General features: G+C 53.4%; 1 protein-coding gene across 1 annotated transcript; it reads right to left on the bottom strand.

Moving 5' to 3' along the window:
• Positions 1-1,302: 1,302 nt before the first annotated feature.
• Positions 1,303-6,840, bottom strand: LOC309672483 (feather beta keratin-like; the record flags this gene model as incomplete). Its single annotated transcript, XM_082484012.1, has 2 exons — positions 1,303-1,344; positions 6,577-6,840. 2 exons carry the CDS (start codon positions 6,838-6,840, stop codon positions 1,303-1,305), a joined length of 306 nt encoding a protein of 101 aa, XP_082340138.1.
• Between the last annotated feature and the right edge of the window lie 12,873 nt (positions 6,841-19,713).

Below are 19,713 nucleotides of genomic sequence, written 5' to 3' on the forward strand. Positions count from 1 at the left end.
CTACTGCATGTTTTCAGGGAGGAAAAGCTGGAGATGCTGGGGGTTGAACCCAGGGCCTCTTACATGCGAAGCAAGCGCTCTCCCGCTGAGCTACATCCCCTGCCTGGGGTGATTCCCAACAGGTGTACTGTCCATGACACCAGAGCAGCTGTGTTCAAGCTTGCTAAAACCAGTGTCAGCTAAAAAAGAAACCCTATGTATGCACCACAGGGTGCCATTTGCATGCAGCCATGGGATGCCAGGGCTGACACTCTTCCACCAGGTCTGCAGAGAGCAGCAGGAATGCAGTCCCCAAAGAAGGGTTTGTGCCAAAAGGAGGACTTGTCTGGGTTTTGAACTAGAGACCTCTCACAACCAAAGTGAGAATCATGCCCCTAGACCATAGAGCCACAGTGCTGCACCCTTATTTGCACTCCCAGCCACTCTGTCCCTGACATTTTGGGGTTAGGGGTGCCGGGAAGCATCCCCAGGCCTGCCGTGCCTACAGGCAGCAGCCCCAGCACTTTTCTGGTGGGCCCTGCTAGCCACACAGCCATCAAGGAGAGGGATTTGGGTAGGCAAAAGCTGGAGATGCTGGGGGTTGAACCCAGAACCTCTTAGATGGAGAATAAGCACTCTCCTGCTGAGCCACATCCCCCTATACCAGCAGGGTCTTGCTCCTGGCTCTTGGGGGTCCATCCTGCCCATGGGTTTGTGCCCAGCCAGGACTTGGCACTGATCCCACTGTGCTGGGCACAGCTGCCCTTGCCACACTCTGGTCACACATGCTGCCACCAGGAAAGTTGGGTACCCAAAAGATGGGCTCGTCCGGGAGTTGAACCCGGGACCTCTCGCACCCGAAGCGAGAATCATACCCCTAGACCAACGAGCCATGGCAAAGCCACCACCCCTGCCCTTGGCACCTGTTCTCCAGCCACTCATTGCACTGGGCACAGGATGGTGGCTCTGTGTTGCCCCCATCTCCCATCACTGCACCTCAGAGACCCATTTCACAGGGGCCAGGGCTAATGATCTCCCTCTCCACTGCCCCACAGGTGCCAGTGTGGCTTTGGGACAAGGGACAGGAGCTGCAAGTGCTGGGTTACTGGGAAATAATCCTAGTCATTCCCTTTTCACAGCCCCTAGGAGCTGCCAAACTTGGGGGTCAGCAGGGTGCAGGTGCTGGTGCTGGGGCTCCCATGGGTGTTGTGAGGGACAGGAGTGGGAGGTTGGTTCTGGGGCAGACCAGGGGAATTTTTCAGGACACAGTCCCCAAGGATAGGGCTACCTGTAACTGTGCCGAGGTGGGAAGCTGAGCTGCTGCTAGAGTCCCAGCTGGCGGGGACCCCCCTCCTCGCAGGACAGCTGCAGGGGGAACAGGGCAAAGATCTGATTTTCAGACAGCCCACCTGCTTCGAGCCTCTGATGCTAATTATGTTGCATTGCAGGTTGTGCCAAAGCAAGGCTTTGCTCCCTGGGGGCACATCCAAACCCTGTGAGCTGACCCAGGGGGATTGGGAGGAAGGATCAGCCACAGACAGCGCAGGCAAGCCTCAGTCCTCTTCCCTGTCCTGTGAATCATGGAGATGTGGGGATAAGCGGGCAGGGGGAGTGCTGCATCCCCATGATTTCCAGGTCACATAACCCCCATGGCTGCCCCAATCCTTCAACCCCATGCATCCAGTGCTAATAACAGCCACCTTATACAACAATGACCAGATCACCCTTCTCTTTGGGAAACAGGCAGACACCTAATTCTCAGCAAACGTGAATTAACAGCCCTGGAATATTTAATTCAACAATTATTGAGTTTGAAACTCAAATCCCAAAGTATTTCACTCCCAGGACCGTGTAAACCATTGGGATTTGGGCCCCACTTTCATTGTGCTCATCCCTGTCTTTCCCCAAGGGCTGCCCTCCCCAGGGGGAAAAGCTCAGAAAAGAAGAGGGTGTAGGACAGCCAGGAGCAGTGTCTGGCAATGATTTGGGCTCAGCATGAAGCACGATGCTTGCGGAGCCAACAGGGCTGCAGGCTCACCAGGGTGCAAGCCTTATGAGCCCCACTCCCACAGGTAGCACCAGGAGGGCCAGACCAGGATGCCAGGTCTTTTTGATTTGCCTGATTCTTCCCCAGTGACTCACACATGTGAGTGGCCTGTTATTTTCCTGCTTCGTGGGATTTCCAGCCCGGGGCAAAGAATTGGAACCCTTGCTGGAGCCATTGCCTGTCTGGGTCCCCAGGCTGGAACAGGGCCCTTGCATGGTAGGGAGAGTGCCCTTGAGAAACCACAGCAAGCCCCTGCCTTGTGGTCAGTCTGTGGGTGCCTGGGATGGGATGTCCTCTCAGTGGTGCCCTCTCCTTCCTCTTATCTCAGTCATGCAACCACTTTCTCTCCCCTTCCTAAAGCCTAAGAGCAGCTGTTCTCCCTGCTTTGGTGGGAAATCTCGTTACGAGGCTTTGGTGGGTGAGGAAGGAGATTTTCATTGGGAAACAAGTACCATCTCAATCTGCCATGCCTGCAGGATCCAGCTCCAAGGGCTCTTTCGCTCAACCTGGCTGGCTCCAGGATGCATGTCACCAAGTGCTCTGGCCAGGAGCCCTTGCCCTGGTGAGGAGGATATGAGACACCACCTGTTAAGGCCAGCTTGCCCTACTGGCATTGCCGTCAGCTTGGTGCCCAGGTGCTGGGGTGGAATACTCTTTTTGCAACCCAGCAAAAGGCACTGGTAGTGGATCTGTCTCTTCATGCTATAGTACTGCTGTGAATCACCAGGATTTTTGTCTTCTCATCTGGATGTGCAGAGAAGCCACAGATCGATATGCTGGGATCTTGTTGACCCAGCAATCATCCAGCCACTATTGGTCCCCTCCATCCCAGTCACCAGCCCCATGCCACCCAGAGTTTCCACTCCTGATGGTCCTACTTGCTTGCTATTCATACCAGTCTTCTGTTTTTCATGGCAACTCTAAGCTTCTCCATTTGTTCCAACTCAAACCATGACTTCACCCTCCTCCCCACCTCATCCACACATGTGGTGGCAAGGTACCCACCATCAGAGATGCTCACTGGCTGCTTCTGTTGGCTTCCCCAAGTACATAAACGCAGAGAAACCTGAGAAAGCCCATTTGCCCCATGTAGTGGTGCAGGCTGGGGTGTCCCCAGTTACACAAATCCCAAAGAGGAGATCAGTACCCCCATGGATGTGACCCTGCAACGGGGAGCTACTACCATCACCTTCCCCAGTGTTTCATCTCCTCCCTGTTGAGCTGGTGTATCCCACCGTTATTAATGCAGTGTAATTTTTGATGGTGCTGTTGGCTTCACCAAAGCAAGGGATAAAAGAAATAAAATGAAGGGAAATAGGAGTCTCCAGGAAGCTGCTGGAGGAGGATGATGAGTGACAGCAGGGAGAAGGTTTCCTCCAAGAACACGAGCAGGTGAGGGAAGATAGGAGGTGGGGAGAAGACGTGAAACTCAACAGAGACAGGCATGGCCAAAGTGTTGCATTTGGGCTAAGATCCAGGCTTTTCTTAAAAATGCTTCTGCTGCTGCTGCTGTTGAAAACTGTAAGTAGGCAATGCTGGGGCCAAACCCCAGGACCCACATCTTTCCCTCCATGTGTATCCTTCCACCTGCTAAGCATTATTTTTCATCTCAGTCTTGGTATGTAGTTCCCTGTTTTTCATCAGGGCCTTTGGCTGCACTACCTTTGCAGAAACCTGTCTTTTAGGGCCTGATCAGCAGGTCTGTGGGGTCCTGCCCTGGGCAAGCACTGGCTGGGGGGGGATATGTGGCAGCTTGAAATCAGGACAGCTCTTGAGCTGGAAGCCAAGATAGCATGGCTCCCAGCTGGGAGTCACAGCACCCATGGAAGACAGCATGCCAGGTCCCTTGTGACAGGGATCCCTGCAGGGCACCAAGGTCCTCAATTCCCTGACTCTGTCTGCACTAAGATGTCACAATTTTCAAGTCAAATCAAGGACCTGTGTGGATTTTAGCCTCCTTTGAGACACTGTCTCTTCAGAAAAAATATCTGTACAACCTTACCAGTGGAGTCATTCAGTGAAAAGCCACATAAAAATGTCATTATTCTGTCTCCCTGCACCATCCTGGACTGTCCTATGCAGCAGACTGGTGGAAGACAGTTGCACAAGCCACAAATGCCTCCAACTTTCTAATGAAGCTTTTGCTGGAAATCCAATGCTTTTCCTCATTGCAGTGTTCAGGAGAATTTTGCATCCCATCTCTGCAGACAACTTCTGGAGCTGATATAAAAATATCTGAGCAGTCCTTGGAAGAGAGATGTGAAACCACATCTCTCTTCCCAGTTCTCTTACTGCTGATCAATTGCCATGTAAATTTTCTCCAAATTAGGAGCACCTCTGTGAAGATCTCCCAAGCAATAAAACCAGTTGAACTCAATCAAAGGCTTTTGAAGACCAACATGCTTTCAAGCTCATCATAATCCCTTATGAATAAACACTCATAAGCTTTATGCAAATTGTTATGCAAAATTTATTATGCAAAATACTTAAGGTATGAAGGAAGATTTAAACAATACCCATGGAGTATTGAGTTGCACTCTTACTCCTCCTTCCACCAGCTGAAAAGGTTCTGTTTGGTAATGTATGGCGTCTTAAAAAGATGCTTTATTCAATGCCTGGCATCTTTTCCCAGAAACACCTGCATGCCTTCCCTGTAAAACAATTATTCTCCAATTCTCTAATGTGTTCAAGTAAAATCTTGGGTCTCAGTTTTGGGGAAAACCTCAGTACGGAGCTCGTTGTGCTGTGGCTGGGGCCAAGGATTATGGGGGTTGGGGTTATCCTTGTTCTCCTCTAACTACCAGCTCATGGGCACAGGACATGCAGGTCTCTCCACTGAACAGCAAAGCTCCCTGCTGAGTGCCAGTCCAGCTGTTGCTCTCGCCTCTGCATCTGCAGCACACGGGAAAATTATAGTTTCTTCTTCACGTCCTTATTATTATGTTTATATATCTTTCCTGGTGGCATTATCACAGGTCTGAGTGTCCATCAAGCTTCATGTCTCTGAGAAATGTTAGGATGCATCTCCCCATGACACCTCTGATCCACCAGTGCTCAGTTACAGGTCTCAGCAAATTTGGGCTCCCAAATGTCTGTGTGTCTAGAGGAAACCTGGGTAACCCTGCACTGTGTTTCATACTTCAGGCACCGCTCTTTCTCTGATGAGGTTGTGGATGGTTCTGCAGTCATGGGCTGGACAAGGTGCACCCTTATCCAGAGTGGGATGCCATCCCCTGAGCCGTCATACTGAGCTGGCACCAGGGCATGGGTATATTCAGCTCATGTTATTCATAGGGCTCACTCAAGGCAAATGTTGCAGTCATGCCTGTACATATGCATGTCTATGTGTGCATGCAGCAGCACAGAAAAAAACATTTCTGCTGTTTCAATAAGAGATACGACTAGATGAAGACACATCACATGCCTCACAGGCATCTGGCTATTGGGGTTTGAATCATTGCATACTTAGTTGTATAAGACCTCTTTTTTCCCCATGCTGTTGTAAAGAGCAAGAATGAAGAACCTAATGCTTGACGTGTAGTTTTGTCGTGGTATATCTTAGGAATTTTTTACTCTTCATTGTCACCCATAAAACATTGGGCGAGTTGGGTGTAGGATGACCATCCAAAGGACCATCTGCCAAGAAGCCATATTCTGCCTTTTTTTCCCTAACCCCACATCCATCCTCATTAGCTCACAAAAAAAAAAAAAAAAAAAAAAAAAAGCTGCGAAATGCAGTATAAATACCATTTTGAAATGTCAAACCTTTGTGTTCCCATCTCTTCAAGGGAACAGGCAACAAGCCTGCTCCTGTGGGAAGTTGTCCCTAAGCAGGTGCTTGCTATGGAGCAGCAGGAGAGGTTTCCAGGCTGAGAAAGTTGCCTTTGGGCTGATCACGGCAAAACACAAACTTACTTCAGCCAAGTGGAGCTGAGCAGCAGAAACTCCCATTTCAGACAAAAAAGAAACTCCTCCCCATAGCAACAAGTTGCCTCCAGAGCAAGTTACCCCTCCAGACCAGAGGCACAAGGAACACCAGAAGACTTGGGCTATGATGTAGCATAACTTTAATGAGGAGGAGAAGAAAACAGTTCAGAGCATGAGAAGTGCATTTCCAGCACTTGATAAAGAAATGGATAAACCCCACTCCAGGACAAGCCAATCCCTACAAGGTTTTCCTCTGCCCCACCACCCCATGACTATCATCTTCTATAGCCCACTAGACGCATTTTCACCCAGCCAGTAGCAAATGCTGTGTAGCACTGCAGGGTGTGACACCTATGTGGAAATATAAAGTAAAGCTTAGCGAGAGAAAGGTATACAGAGGCACAGTCTTGAATGACAAGCTTTCATGGATCCCTTACTCCTGGGGGGGTTGCAGATGCCCCCCACAGCTGGGAAACCCATGGGCATTTCCTTAGTCCTCTTCCCCAGTCTTGGTCCTGTGCTTGGTTTTTCCTTCCTGACATGGCCGCTCAGCTGGCATTGGCAGGAGGAGGTGGCTGCTGGGGAAATCCCTACAGCCTGCTACCCAGGCACAGCAATCCCACCTTCCCCAGCCCCCGGGGACTGCCGGAGGCCACGGGGACCCCGCAGCACCGGAGGTAGCTCCCAACCGCCGCCGACGCTGTGGACCCCACCGTCGTGTTTTGTGGGTAGGAGCTGAGGATGGGCCCAGGCAGAGTCACCACGACAGTGGGGGGCTGGATGACAGCAGTGGAGTCCCCGCAGCGGCGGAAGCAGGGCTGGTTGCAGCTGGTGGCCAGCGGCCGGGGACCGCAGGAGGAGGGCAGGCACAGGTCGTAGCAGGACATCGTTCAGCAAGGATGTACACCTGAAAGCCAGAGCCAGGGAGTAAATGCAAGGCAGAGGCTGGTCCACCCCTGTTGAGCCCTCGTTTAGCAGCTCCCATAATAAGAGGTGTGGGAGAGCTAGCTACAGGGTGAGTTTGGATGGTTCAGAAATGCCGAAGGAAGCGTTTCCAAATGGGCGGGAGCTAGCTTCCCCCTTCCTTCACCCCATAAGCCGCTCAGGAGAAAGAGAGGAGTTTGGTTTGAGCTGCATGTCTGGGGAAGCTGGAGGCATGAGATGCTGAAAACACTGAGAACAGACCCACTTCTGCACACTGCCTGCCCTCAAGCTGATGGCAAGCCTTCAGCAAGTGAAATGCTCACTGAGATGCATCTAGTTGTAGCAAAACCCACTTAAATTAATACAATGTGAGTGAGCTGGACTTAACGTGAGCTGGGCTATCCCATCCCAAAATAGAAGGCATCTCTGCTGCCCTTCTGTAAACAGGAACACGTCAATATCTGCAACCCAGGCATGTGCTATTCTTTTCTTTTTCTTCAGCAAGGAAAACCATGCAGGATGCACCCAGCTATGTGGTTGTGGACCCTGCAAGCTCTGCATCCCACAACCCCTTGCACTTTGAACCCCAACTCCTCATTTTGCAGCGGAAATAAACCCTTCCCCAAACCCTCCACAGGCAGGAGGGAGCCAGGTAAAAAACCTTGAACTCTTGTGGAGGACCAGGCACAAGGCATTGGTGAAACCAAAAGCTCAGTGGGGAGAAGGAGACAGAGCCCGTATCGACTTACCAAGTTGGTGGAGGCAGCAGCAGTGGCTGGGAGCAGGTGGTAGAGCTGGGTGCCACGCAGGGTTTTTATAGATTGCACCGGCCCCTGGGGGAGCAGGTGCATGCCTTCCACCTGAAACTCCCCAACAACCAGCAGTTTTCTCCTGGAAAGCTCCCCCAGCTGATTAAACAGTTCCCTCTTTCATCTGTCATGTTTTGCTTCCACTTAATACTGAGTAAGACTGAAATGATTTGGGCTATAGGCATTAATTACCTTGCTTCCTAAGGCCTAAGTACATTTTAGGTCTTATGCCATAAGGCAGGAGAGTGTTTCAGCAGAATTTAGGGCAGGCACATCCCCAGCACATCACTCCCCACCTTCCTCCAAGCACAACCAATTCAGCTCCCCAGTGCATCTGAGGGGAACTCAGGGATTTAAGCTGAACATGAGAAACACACATCTGTACCTAAACCCTGTGACAGTGGTCTCATCGATGGCAGGAAAACCAGGGGGGCTGCAGGTGTGAGGGTGCTGGGGGACCATGTACGGCTGGGAGAAAAATGCTGGAGGGCCATTTCTCCTGCCCCAGCTGCCCAGCTGCTGAAGACACAGACACAGGGCCTTGAGACTTGAGCTAGCCTAGCATGAGCAAATTGTTACACTTTTGGATCCACTTGGAGGATTTTGTCTTTTGGGGTTATTATTCCTCACATCTGGGGTATGAATTCTGCTTGGAAGGCACATCAAATTTTAAAAGCAAAGTATCCATGGGCTCTGGAGTCCACCCCTGAAGGTGACACACACCAAAACTTAATAATTTTGCACAGTGATCTGATTTCTGAGACAAGAGCTTTTCCATCCTTCTCTTTCAATATGCTGACAGCAGCAAGCCAGAAGTTCACAGGTATGCTTCCTTGTGATGGAGTAACATCATCAAGACATTTTTAATTACAGGCTGCAGCGTGACACCAGATGGCTCTGCTGAAAGCCTGTTAGCTGCTAAACAGCCAGGGAGTCGCAAAAGTCCTTACCTGCACTTAAACATGAATCACCTGCACATTGGGGAGAGGGAGTTGCTGACATGGTCCCAAACAGGGGAATGAGCCATCAGGCTTTAGGGGCAAGGAAAGTTTGAAGAAGGCTTTTCATTTCATGCCAGCAAAGCCCAGATGAAGGCAAAAATATCTTCTGCTCTAGAATAAACCATGGTAGTACCAGGGCACATGTACTACGCATGTGTGGAGCTGGGGGTTGTCAGCATCACTGTTAAAGAAATGCCTTGTAGGGTTTCTGGGGTTATTTTAGTTCCTAGGGTGACTTGGCCTTGTAGAGCCATGGTTGATAGCACTGAATTGTCCCTAGTGACTCCTTCCTGCCCTGCCTACAGGGCAAAAAAGTCTTTCAGAGGGGTTGGGGTCAAGCTGAGCTATTTCTAACATCATTCTTGAAGGAGAAAGAGGAAATCAGCTTTTCCGAGGTGCAGCAGAAGACATGTGCGTCAGCCAGAAGCAACCTTCCAGCCTGCTGGAGTAAGGTTGAAGGCTGTGGGTTCATCACAACCTCCTAAATAGTAATTTCGCGAGCAGGAAAAGATGAGGTTTATTTTAAGCTTTACCTTTCTGCTTTTTGCACCTCTCATGAAGAACAAAATGATGCCATGGGTGCACCTTGAACCCACAACCTAAGAATTAAACTCTTCTTCTGCCGGTCATGGTTTCTTCCCCTTCACTAATCATCTTCTATCTCTTTTCTTTTTTGTGTGTGCGTCTGTGCACTTCCATGTTCCCAGTGAAAGCAGCTCTTACTGGAGGACTCCTTTCCTGGTTTCCAGGCAAAGGCTAGAATCTTCTGATTTGCAGCCTCACTGTGTTTTTCGGTTTTGCAACCCAGTTTAAGTACTTGAGGTTCTGCTCACATTGAACCATCGTGTCCCAGAAGAATAACCACGGATGCAGAGATGCTTGAAATAAATGCACAGGGGCAATTAGAAAGGGCATGTTGCTGAATGTGAGTGGATCTGTGTAGTGAAACAAGTCCTTTGCCTGGAGAAGGGGACAAGGGAAACAAAAGGCACGTGTCAGGAAGTTAAAATAATCAGATTTGTGTAATGAATAAGATTAAAACAAAGTAAAACCATAGGGAAAAGAGCTCTTATTGGAAATGCCTGGATCCAGGATATGTGGCCATCTAAGCCTTGGTTCTTCCTGCAGATAAGGGCATGAGGAGAAACATGGCCCTGGATCAATACTCTCTGTGTTTCCCTTTGCATCACTATCCCCAGCAGGACTTTGTAGTTCCAGTTTCACCGCTCTGCATTTTGATTTCCAACAACCCAAGGGCTATATGTCTCTGAGATTGGCTGGAGGTTGAAAGCTTGCCCCTGCCTCAAAATGTGTCCTGAAAGGCAAAGGCACATATTGGAGCACCAACAGACCCACTGCATCCCATCTCCAAAGAACACCTGCATCCAGAACTCTCACCCAGGGCTTGCTCCATGGCCACACCTGACCTGCCAGCAGCATGACATGCAGGGACCACTCCCAGGAAGTTGATGGGCAAGCAGGACACGCTGGTGCCAGGAGGCAGCATCCTGAGGCAGACAGAGTCACCTGGGTGGCTCCCCCTCCACCGCAGCTGCAGAGCATCCTTGGCTGCCTGTGTCCTTGTCAGGGCAGACTTGGGGTGCTTCAGGGCCGCTGTGTGAAGCCCAGGGAGTGGAGCCCAGCCGGTGCCACTGGGAAGAGCCAGGCTCCAGCTGCCATGTGCCGCCCTGGGGCTGCAGACAATCCAGTTTCATGCCGCCACACATACCCTATAATTGTCAGGTCCCTGGGTGGGCTGATGCTCCAAGGTGTCACTGAGGCTGGCATGTTTCCCCCAGGAGACCTCATCATCGCACACCAGGGCAGGGACAGGCATGTGCCAGGGTAGATACAGTCCAGCAGGGTTGAAGGGTGTCCCAAGGGAGTCAGCTTGTCTCGTCTCCTGGATGCCTCTGCCCTGAAAGCCCCCGTGTCCCATCCTGCTGCAGCAGCCCCTGTGCCATGCACCACCACCCAAGGAGAAGCCTGAACCCACCACCCCTTCCCATTTCACCATCTCCATCTGCAAGTTGGCGTTTCTCCAGGACTGTAACTCCTGTGCACCAAAACTCATGCCTTTCCCCAGGAAATCTCCCACATCTCTCTTGCAGGGTGCCTGGCTGTCTGGCTGTGGACATCCCCCTTTCCCAGGGCAGCAGAGCTGGCCAAGCACCACAGCATTCCACAGCAGCAGGATGGGACGGGGACGGTGTTTCCCTGCAGCCCAATCACCATTTCTGGCTCAGGAGAGGGAAGCAGCTCCTAGCTGGTTCCCAGGAGCATCTCCCCAAGGCATGGGAAGGAAACACGCCCCCAGGGAATGTCAAAAAGCCAGTGCAGGGCTTGCAGCATGGGTAGCTATGACTTAGCATCCTTGTCTTGCCTCCAAGCCACAGCATTGCTTGGCCACATCATCTACGGAAAGAAGGGGCGGGAGCAGGGAAGACACCTGCAAGGGTGGCACAACATGTTTCCCCAGCTGCATGCTCTGGGAACATGCTCTGAGAGAGGCTTCTCTCTCTGCAAGATCATCGGGATTTCAGCAGTTAAAAACCTCCCAGCAGGCGGGTCTTTTTACCTCTTTTTTTCATCTTGCAGTAGCTCACCTCTCCTCTCCCCAGGAACTCCCATTGTGAGCACTGCTGCAGACACAGGAGGGAGCTTCCAACATGCAGCAGCTATGCCATCCTCAAAAAAGCACAGCTCAGCAAGGCACAGCTTTGTCCAGGATTGGCTTTTGGCTCCCATTGGCATGATAGGGATGCCCAGGGCTTGTGAATGAGATGCAGAAAGGAATAAATTGGCTGACAGAGCAGAAGGGGAAAACAAGCAGTGTCCAGGCTCAGAGTGTGCCCACACTGATGCCCAGCCAGTCTGTTGCTGACCTTGCCTGCCCATGGTTTGGTGCTTTGCCACCTGGAGAAGACATGGTTGGCTGACAGGAGGTCAGTTAGCAGGTGGGCTGGGAGAATGGAGGGGTATAGTACTGTGCAGGGATGTGGGGCCCTCCATGTTGCGCAGAGAGCAACGAAGGTCCCTGATCAACTGGGAGCAGGTTTGGCAAGTAGGAGAAGCAATCCAAAGGCAGACGTGTATTTAAGATGAATGAGCAAAACAGAGAAAGGCAAGAGGAAACCAGTCATGCCAAAAGGCTCCACCTGCATGGAGGTCCCCAAAGTTCCGACGAGGGTGGGATTCGAACCCACGCGTGCAGAGCACAATGGATTAGCAGTCCATCGCCTTCACCACTCGGCCACCTCGTCCCCCATGATAGCCATTTTCTGGGAATTTTTTTCCCCTTTTTGACCAAAGGCTGCAAATCTGTGGCTGGTTCTTCCAGGTGTACTCCAGGGAGCCAGACTGGGCAGGCAGAGCTCTGGCAGCCTGTCTGCCTGTCTGTGGCAGCCAGCTGTCCACCCTCCTGTTGCAGGGCAGCTGGGCAGGGCAGTAAGCAGGTGTTTGGAACTCATTTGCCCTTCTCCATGCTCCCTTCTGTCCTTGTATCCAGACGATGGCAAAGGGCAGGGTGGCATTTATTTTTGTCATAAAAGTGCGTGCCCCAGGCTTTGTTACTTGTTGCAGGTCTCCATCACCCCTGAACCACCACCCACTTAACCTCAACAAGTGTCTGGAGGGTTTTCCTGCAGGATTCAGCAGCAATTGTGCAAATTACTGGGGAAGATGGTGGCATTCCAGACAGCATTGGATGTACCTCTTTATTTCCCAAATCCCCTGGGGTCTGGAGATAGTTTGGGTCATCTCTCCACTCTAAGCTGCCCAGGGAGATGGGACAGAAGGAAACTCCTTCACCCAAGTGGGGTTGATGGGAACAAAGGGGTGGGGGACTCTTCAATGGAGCAGGGCAGAAAGAAACTCCCAGCAGTGCCCCCAGCTTGGGGCAGGGAGTAAAAACAGCCCCTGAGCCCAGGCACCACTGAGAGTCAAAACCAGGATCTCCTATTTACTAGACAGGCACTTTAACCAGCTGAGCCATGGCACGCCTCCTTCCATGTGCCCTGTGCCATGGGGTGACCTCAACACACCTTCTCTGTCTGCCACTTCTCTATCTCTGTCTGCCACTGGGAACACCCCCACTGCTGACCCAGGCCCCTGGCAGGGAGCCCAAAACCTTTCTTAACAGCACCAGCTGGGTTTTGGAGTCCCAGCCCCTTCAGGAACTTGCTATCCCCTTCCCTTTCCCCAGCAGAGCCCTGCCAGCTCCCCCAGTGCCTGCACTGCCCCGAGGTGACTGCCTCTGTCTTGGCTCTCTCTCTCGCTGCTCACCCCAGCATCCTGAGAGTCCCCAGGGCATCATCTGCCTGCCCAGCTCACCTGTAAGCCCAAGGCCAACCCAAACAATCTCAGTGCAGCCTCTGAGGGCTCTGGCACCCGCAAATTCTCCAGGTTTTTGAGAGGTGCATGAGGCACATTGAGGGAGACAGCGACCGGGAGCAGCTCTCCAGTACAACAGGTGCTGGTGACACCCAGTGCTCACCCAGCTCCATTTACATCCTCCTGGCCTGGCCCAACCCCAGCACTGGGAAGGAGACCAGGGAAGGGGACCAACCCCTGCTCAGACATTGTCCACTAGCAGGGAGGCTGAAACACAGAGGATGGAATGCAGCCCTGCAGCACCCTCCAGCCGTGTCATCTGCCAAAGGTGGCCCTTCAATGGGGATGTCTCCAATCCCAGGCATCAGCAGCTGCTGGGTGCGAGAAACTCTGTGCTGTCCCTTGCACTTGAGCTGGCAGATCAGGCAGGGCTGGGGCAGGGTCCCTGTGGAGTCGTGGGGACAGGAGCTGTGCTAGGTCACAGCTGCCCACCCTGGCTTGTTGGTCTAGGGATATGATTCTCGCTTAGGGTGCATAAAGGTACAACCCCTGGAGGAGCCCTCCTTTTGGACACCCACTGCCTTCCTCCCATGCAGCTGCTCACACCACCAAAATCCACCCCAAGAGAGATCTCGAGCCCCGTGGGGAACAGACACAAGGTGCCTCCACACCCTGCAGCTCCTGGGCAGGGGAGGGAAAGGGCCATGTGCATAACTGGTAGGCTGTGGGTGTCAGGAAGCATCCCCAGGCCAGCCGTGCCCACAGGCAGTCCCAGAGCTTTTCTAGGGGGCTTGGGGGGCTCTTCCAGCCCTGCAGCTGGCAGGGAGGGGGTCTGGGTAGGCAAAAGCTGGAGATGCTGGGGGTTGAACCCAGGGCCTCTTACATGCAAAGCAAGCGCTCTCCCGCTGAGCTACATCCCCCTGAAGCAGCCTCTGACTTGGCTTTCTCATCACTCCCAGAAAATCCCAGTTGCTGTTTCCTTCCCCAGCCCCACAGAGCTGCTGACTGTGGGGTTTGGGGATTTGCAGGCACTGGGTGTCCCTTGGGCACCTGTGGGCTGGCAAGGGGGCTGAGACTGTAAGGACGGCTGTGGGGAAGACTGGGACTTCTTTTTCTGCACGCAGCTCCCAGGCAGAGCTGCCCACTGGGGACACGGTGGAAGCACGGTCTTGCTCTGATGTACCCCACTGCCATTTCCCCACCCAGAAGGGGCCAACCCCTGGACATGGCTGAGCCGTGTCTCTTTGCCCACGGGGCAGTGGGCAGCACCTCGCTCCCGACAGTGGTGGGACTGTCCCAGCAGAGGGGACATGGCCAAGCTCTTGAGGCCGCCCATCCTTCCTGTGCCAGGCAGCATGGCCCTGTCCCTGCAGGGGCTATGCCCGGTGGTGAGTGTCCAAAAGGAGGGCTTGTCCAGGAGTAGAGCTGGGGTCTTCTTGCACCCTAAGTGAGAATCATACCCCTAGACCAATGAGCTGCAATGTGTTGCTGCCAGCACCCCCCCCCGCCACCCCCAGCCTGTGCCAGGCACTGGGGTGCCGGGGGAGCAGTGCTGTCTGGGGACGCCAGGGCCCCAGGAGCCACTTTGTGGGGATAGGTCCTGCTGGCAGGCCCTGGGGAGCAGAGTGGGGTTGAACGTGTGTGCAGGGATGTACAGCCACCCCAGAGATTTTCCACTTCCTAGGAATATGGGGTGTCCAAGGGGGACCAGGGGGTGCCTGTGGTGGGGGCCAGGTGTCCCCCCCAGGTGTGAAGGGGCTGTGATGGCCGAGGGGTGAAGGCGTTGGACTCGAAATCCAATAGGGTTTCCCTGCGCAGGTTCGAATCCTGCTCACAGCGTGAGATTTTTACCTGATGCCCACACAGGGGAGCTGCTGTGGGAGTCAGGGCAATTCCAGCCCTGCACGTTCTCCCTGGAGAGCAGTTCCTGCAGCAGGGAACCTGATCCCTGGCTGAATCCAGCACAGCAACATCCCAGGCAGAGCTTGTGATGGACCCCAGTGCAGGAGGGGCACAGGCTCCCCCACGGTCTTCCAGGTTTTGCAGAGCTGGGAAAGGTGAGGAAGCAGCTGTTGAGGGGAGTGGGGTGTGGACCATTTTTCTGAGATACCGAGTGACACCCCATCATCACCCTGTGCCATGTCCCCAGGAGACCTAGGGTAGCTGATGGCCAGAGAGAGAGAGAGGGCAGCACCCTGGGGCAGCCACCACCTGCACTGTGCACCAAATTGTCTTATGCAGTACCCAGGGCTGCGGGTGACAGGAGCTGGGCTGGGTATCAGCTGCATGTTGGGGCTTGTTGGTCTAGGGGTATGATTCTTGCTTAGGATGTTAAGAGGTGCTGGGTTCAACTCCCAGACAAGCCCTTCTTTTGGACACCCACTGCCAGGCCCAGCCCTTCAGGCATGGGGCATGGTCAGGGTGATCCTGGCCTGCATAGGGCAGACAGGAAGCCTCGGCAACTCCGGTCAACACCAACATTTGCTCCAAGCCCCCTTGGGAAGGGGGAAACAACCGCACAATACCCGTGTAGGGGAGCGAATGGGTCATAGGCATTCCCTCACAGCCTGCAGGTGCCAGAAAGGATACCCATGTCAGCTGTGCCAGCAGATAACCCCAGGGCTTTTCTGTGGGGCTTGGGGGGCTTGTCTAGCCCTGCAGCTGGTAGGGAGGGGGTCTGGGGAGGCAAAAGGACATGGAGATGCTGGGTGTTGAACCCACAGCCTCTTATGTGCAAAGCAAGCACTCTCCTGCTGAGGTACTTCCCTCGTGTATGGGTAGGGGTGTGGGCTTAGCCAAGTCCCCTCACATCCCACCGTTGCCCCACTGCCCACTGCTCACCCTGCTCTGCCTCAAAACCAGCTTGACAAGGGCTGCACTCTACCAGCCCCATTGGTGCTTCTAATGGGCTCCAGCCTGGCCATGGGGACATGCCCATGCTCAACATTGCCCAACCCTGCTGCACCAGGCACCATTTCCCTCCCACCACCCTGGCCCCGGTCCTGTGGTTGGGCTGAGGCCACACATGCCAGCTGAGGAAGGTGAGTGTCTAAAATCAAAAGGTGGGCTCGTCCGGGAGTTGAACCCGGGACCTCTCGCACCCGAAGCGAGAATCATACCCCTAGACCAACGAGCCTGAGTGTCATAAGGAGGCAAGAACCCTGTTCTTGAGCTTCAGTTCTCAGAGAACAGGTTGGGCTGGGCTGGCACCCTGGGAAGTTTTTTTTGGTACTGATGGATATTCACAGCTGGGAGGTCCCCCATATTCTCTCCTGGCTGCAGGCCTGGCACCTGGACATGGCCATGGGCTGTAACAGCCCTGGCCTTCTTGGCCCCGCAGCTTTTGGGACCAGGGCAGGTAGCAGGACCCTTGGGTGTAATAAACCATTGACTGGGGGGGTGTAGCTCAGTGGAAGAGCGCTTGCTTCGCATGTAAGAGGCCCTGGGTTCAATCCCCAGCATCTCCACATAGTTTTGTCTCCTCAAACCTGCTTCCTCCAAGGGGCAGTTGTGATAAACTCCACTTCTACCTCTGGAAGGCATCCACAAAGGAGAGTTCCTGTGCATGCACCATGGCCCCCAGGCAGAGTTGTCTACCAGGAATGTGGTGGCAGCAGGGCCATGTCTCTTTGCTCACAGGGCATCAAGCAGCACCTCACTCCCAGCAGTGTCAGGACCATCCCAGCAGAGGGGACACAGCTAAGCTGTTGAGGCTGTCCATCTCCCCTGTACCGAGCAGTGTCACCCCATCCATATTGAAAAGAAGAGCTCTGCAGCGACTTGAACCCAGGGTCCCAACAGGCTGCCAGTGCTCAGTGTAGGAGAATGGCAGCTACTTGGATTGGATACTTTCCCTCCCTACGTAGCATTCTCCAGCCCTATAGGGATGGGGCTATCCAGGCCCCAAGCCATAGGTAAAACCTCTCGCTGTGAGCAGGATTCGAACCTGCGCAGGGAAACCCTATTGGATTTCAAGTCCAACGCCTTCACCCCTCGGCCATCACAGCCCCTCACACACCTCACTTTGGTGGGGACACTCCACATTTGCCCTGGGGTCTGTGTCTGGGGAGAAAATCTGCCCCAGCCTGGTGTGGGGCTATCTGCACAGTCTGAGTACCCCTTGCCAGCCCCAGTATCCACATGTGCCAGGGTTGGGAAAAGGAAACATCCAGGGGTATTTACCCATGGCTGGGAAAAAATCCAGGTGCAGTAGAGAGCCTTGCCAAAGGGCAGGCACCAAAGGGAAGTGTCCTCCAGCAATGCCCTGAGAGACAACGGGTTTCAGTGGGAAAAAGACTATGGAGATGCTGGGGGTTGAACCCAGGGCCTCTTACATGCAAAGCAAGTGCTCTCCCGCTGAGCTACATCCCCTATATTTATGCAGGGGTGGGAGCCAGGCAAGTGTGGGAAATTACCAGGCTTGTCAGTCTCAGAATATAGAGTCATTGTGAATCCAACTTGAGAGAAGTTAAGCAACATGCTTAACTTGCACTGGTAAGCACCAGCAATGGAGCAAGAGCTGCATACCTTGCTTTTCTTGCAAAGACCAGGACAGATGACTCGAATCAACTGACACCTGGGGTAAGGTGAAGGTCTCACAGCCTGATGTTATTTCAGTAAATCTGGGAGAGAAACTGTGCATCTCTACTGAACACAAGCCTTGTCAAGAGTTAATTGGCACATGATAAAAGACTAAGTCCCACCTCGCCAAAAGTATAAATATGGCATTTAGAATCCTCCCTTTTGAGGGTGAGGGTTCCAACTTCTGGATAGGTCTGGGCCTCTCCCCTCCCCAAGCAGGGATACCGCTTTGGTAAGATTCACACCTCCAACTACGTCAGATGTTACCTGGGAAAATATTGTTAACAAAAGCACTGAACTATTAATTCAAGCTCGATTTCAGCAGTAATTGTATTTATCAATAGCAATTCCAAATTTGTTATATCTGTCACCTTAATAAATCATTTAGCTTTTCAACTTTGTGAAACTGTCTCAGGGAAAGTCCTTGGCAGGGCTCTGAAACAGACAAATGTTGACTCTACGTGGCTAACATACATAATTCTTTGGACATAAAACATTGACAAATCTGGGACAAAGACTAGCTGCACCTAGACCCCTCTCTGAGAAGGAGTTCAGAAAGCACGGGGGTCCTTTTCAAACCTCGTGACTCAATGGGAGGGCTTCCCTCAGCCACATATCAGACTTACACTCCTAACGTGGCAGCAAGTCCCCTTCCCTCCCACCCCATCCCACTCATCCTGCTCTGCCCCAAAGACCCTGGCCCCAGAAACAGAATCTTGGGGCATGCACTGCTGGCTCTTTGGGGTCCATCCTGCTCACAGGGATGTGCCCAGCCAGGACGTGGCACTGATCCCTCTGTGCCAGGCACCACTGCCCTCATCGCACCCCGATAATACCACTGTCCCATGCGCCAGCCGAGGAATGTGGGTGTCCAAAAGGAGAGCTCGTCCAGGAGTTGAACCCGGGACCTCTCACACCCAAAGAGAGAATCATACCCCTAGACCAACGAGCCAGGGTACTGCATCTCACTACACCCCCAGCATCTGTGCCCCACGGTTTTGGGGGTTGGTGAGGGTGACTGATGCTGCCTTTTGCCCCTGGCACAGCCTGGAGCAGGTAAGTCCACCTTACTGTGCCCAGGATGTGGGGCTGGTGTTCAGAGGTGGCCACAACACATAACTGCCCTGGCCCCAGTGGCCATGGGGACAGCTGGACCATGGGGGTCAGTGGGGACCCCTGGGCACCATCCTGCCCAAACACAGGGGATGGAGCTCAGTGGGAAAGTGCTTGCTTCACATGTAAGAGGCCCTGGGTTCAACACCCAGTGTTTCCACATACTTTTGCTTCCTCAAAGCCCCCTCCCTGCTGGCTGCAGGGCTGGCAGAGCCCCCCAGAAAAGCCCTGGGGCTGCCTGTGGGCATGGCTGGCCCGTGGCGGGGGGAGTACAGCAGTTGTGCTCAGTGCATGCCCACTTCCCATGCCAGAATCCCGGAGAGAAGGAGCTGCACTACTTACCCTGCCCAGCCCAAAGCTGCAGTGACTGTCAGGGGGAACAAGGAGATGAAAGTCAACAGCTGAACTCAAATAAGCTCTGTACTCCCCAGACAAAAGCATGGCAGGCTTTGCCCAAAGGGAGGACTCCTCTGGGAGCTGGACCCAGGTTCTCTCACACATGAAAGTGGGACTGTACCCCAAGCCTGCATTGGGCTCCCCAGCTGTCCCCCTTGGCTTTGACCTTGGCTCGGTGTGGGTCCCACCTAGTCCACACCCCACTGGTAAAAGCAACTGCAGATAAATTCACAATTGATACCCCATGGCTGTGCTGTGGGTCCCCAGCTTCTCTGGGTGGTCCCATCTCACAGGGGAGAATTTCACATGGCCCCAGGGCAAGTGGCCCATGGCTCCTGCCCTATATTACTTCAGTCTCCCAGGGCTGCCAGCTAGCAGGTTTCCTGGTGCAGGAACTGCTTCCCAGGGAGGAGATGAGTTGCAGGGTCAGAGCTGCCATGGACCACAGTCTCCTCCTGCCCCTGCTCCCCCCACGCCCAGGCTGGCTTACATAACAGTGGGTAAAATCTCTTGCCCGGAGCAGGATTCGAACCTGTGCAGAAAAACCGCATTGGATTTTGAGTCCAACACCTTCATCCCCCAGCCATCACAGCCCCAGGCCTTG

Source organism: Vanellus vanellus, assembly GCF_965231255.1.
Source record: "Vanellus vanellus genome assembly, chromosome: 5".
In the NCBI taxonomy this organism is placed as follows: Eukaryota; Metazoa; Chordata; class Aves; order Charadriiformes; family Charadriidae; genus Vanellus; species Vanellus vanellus.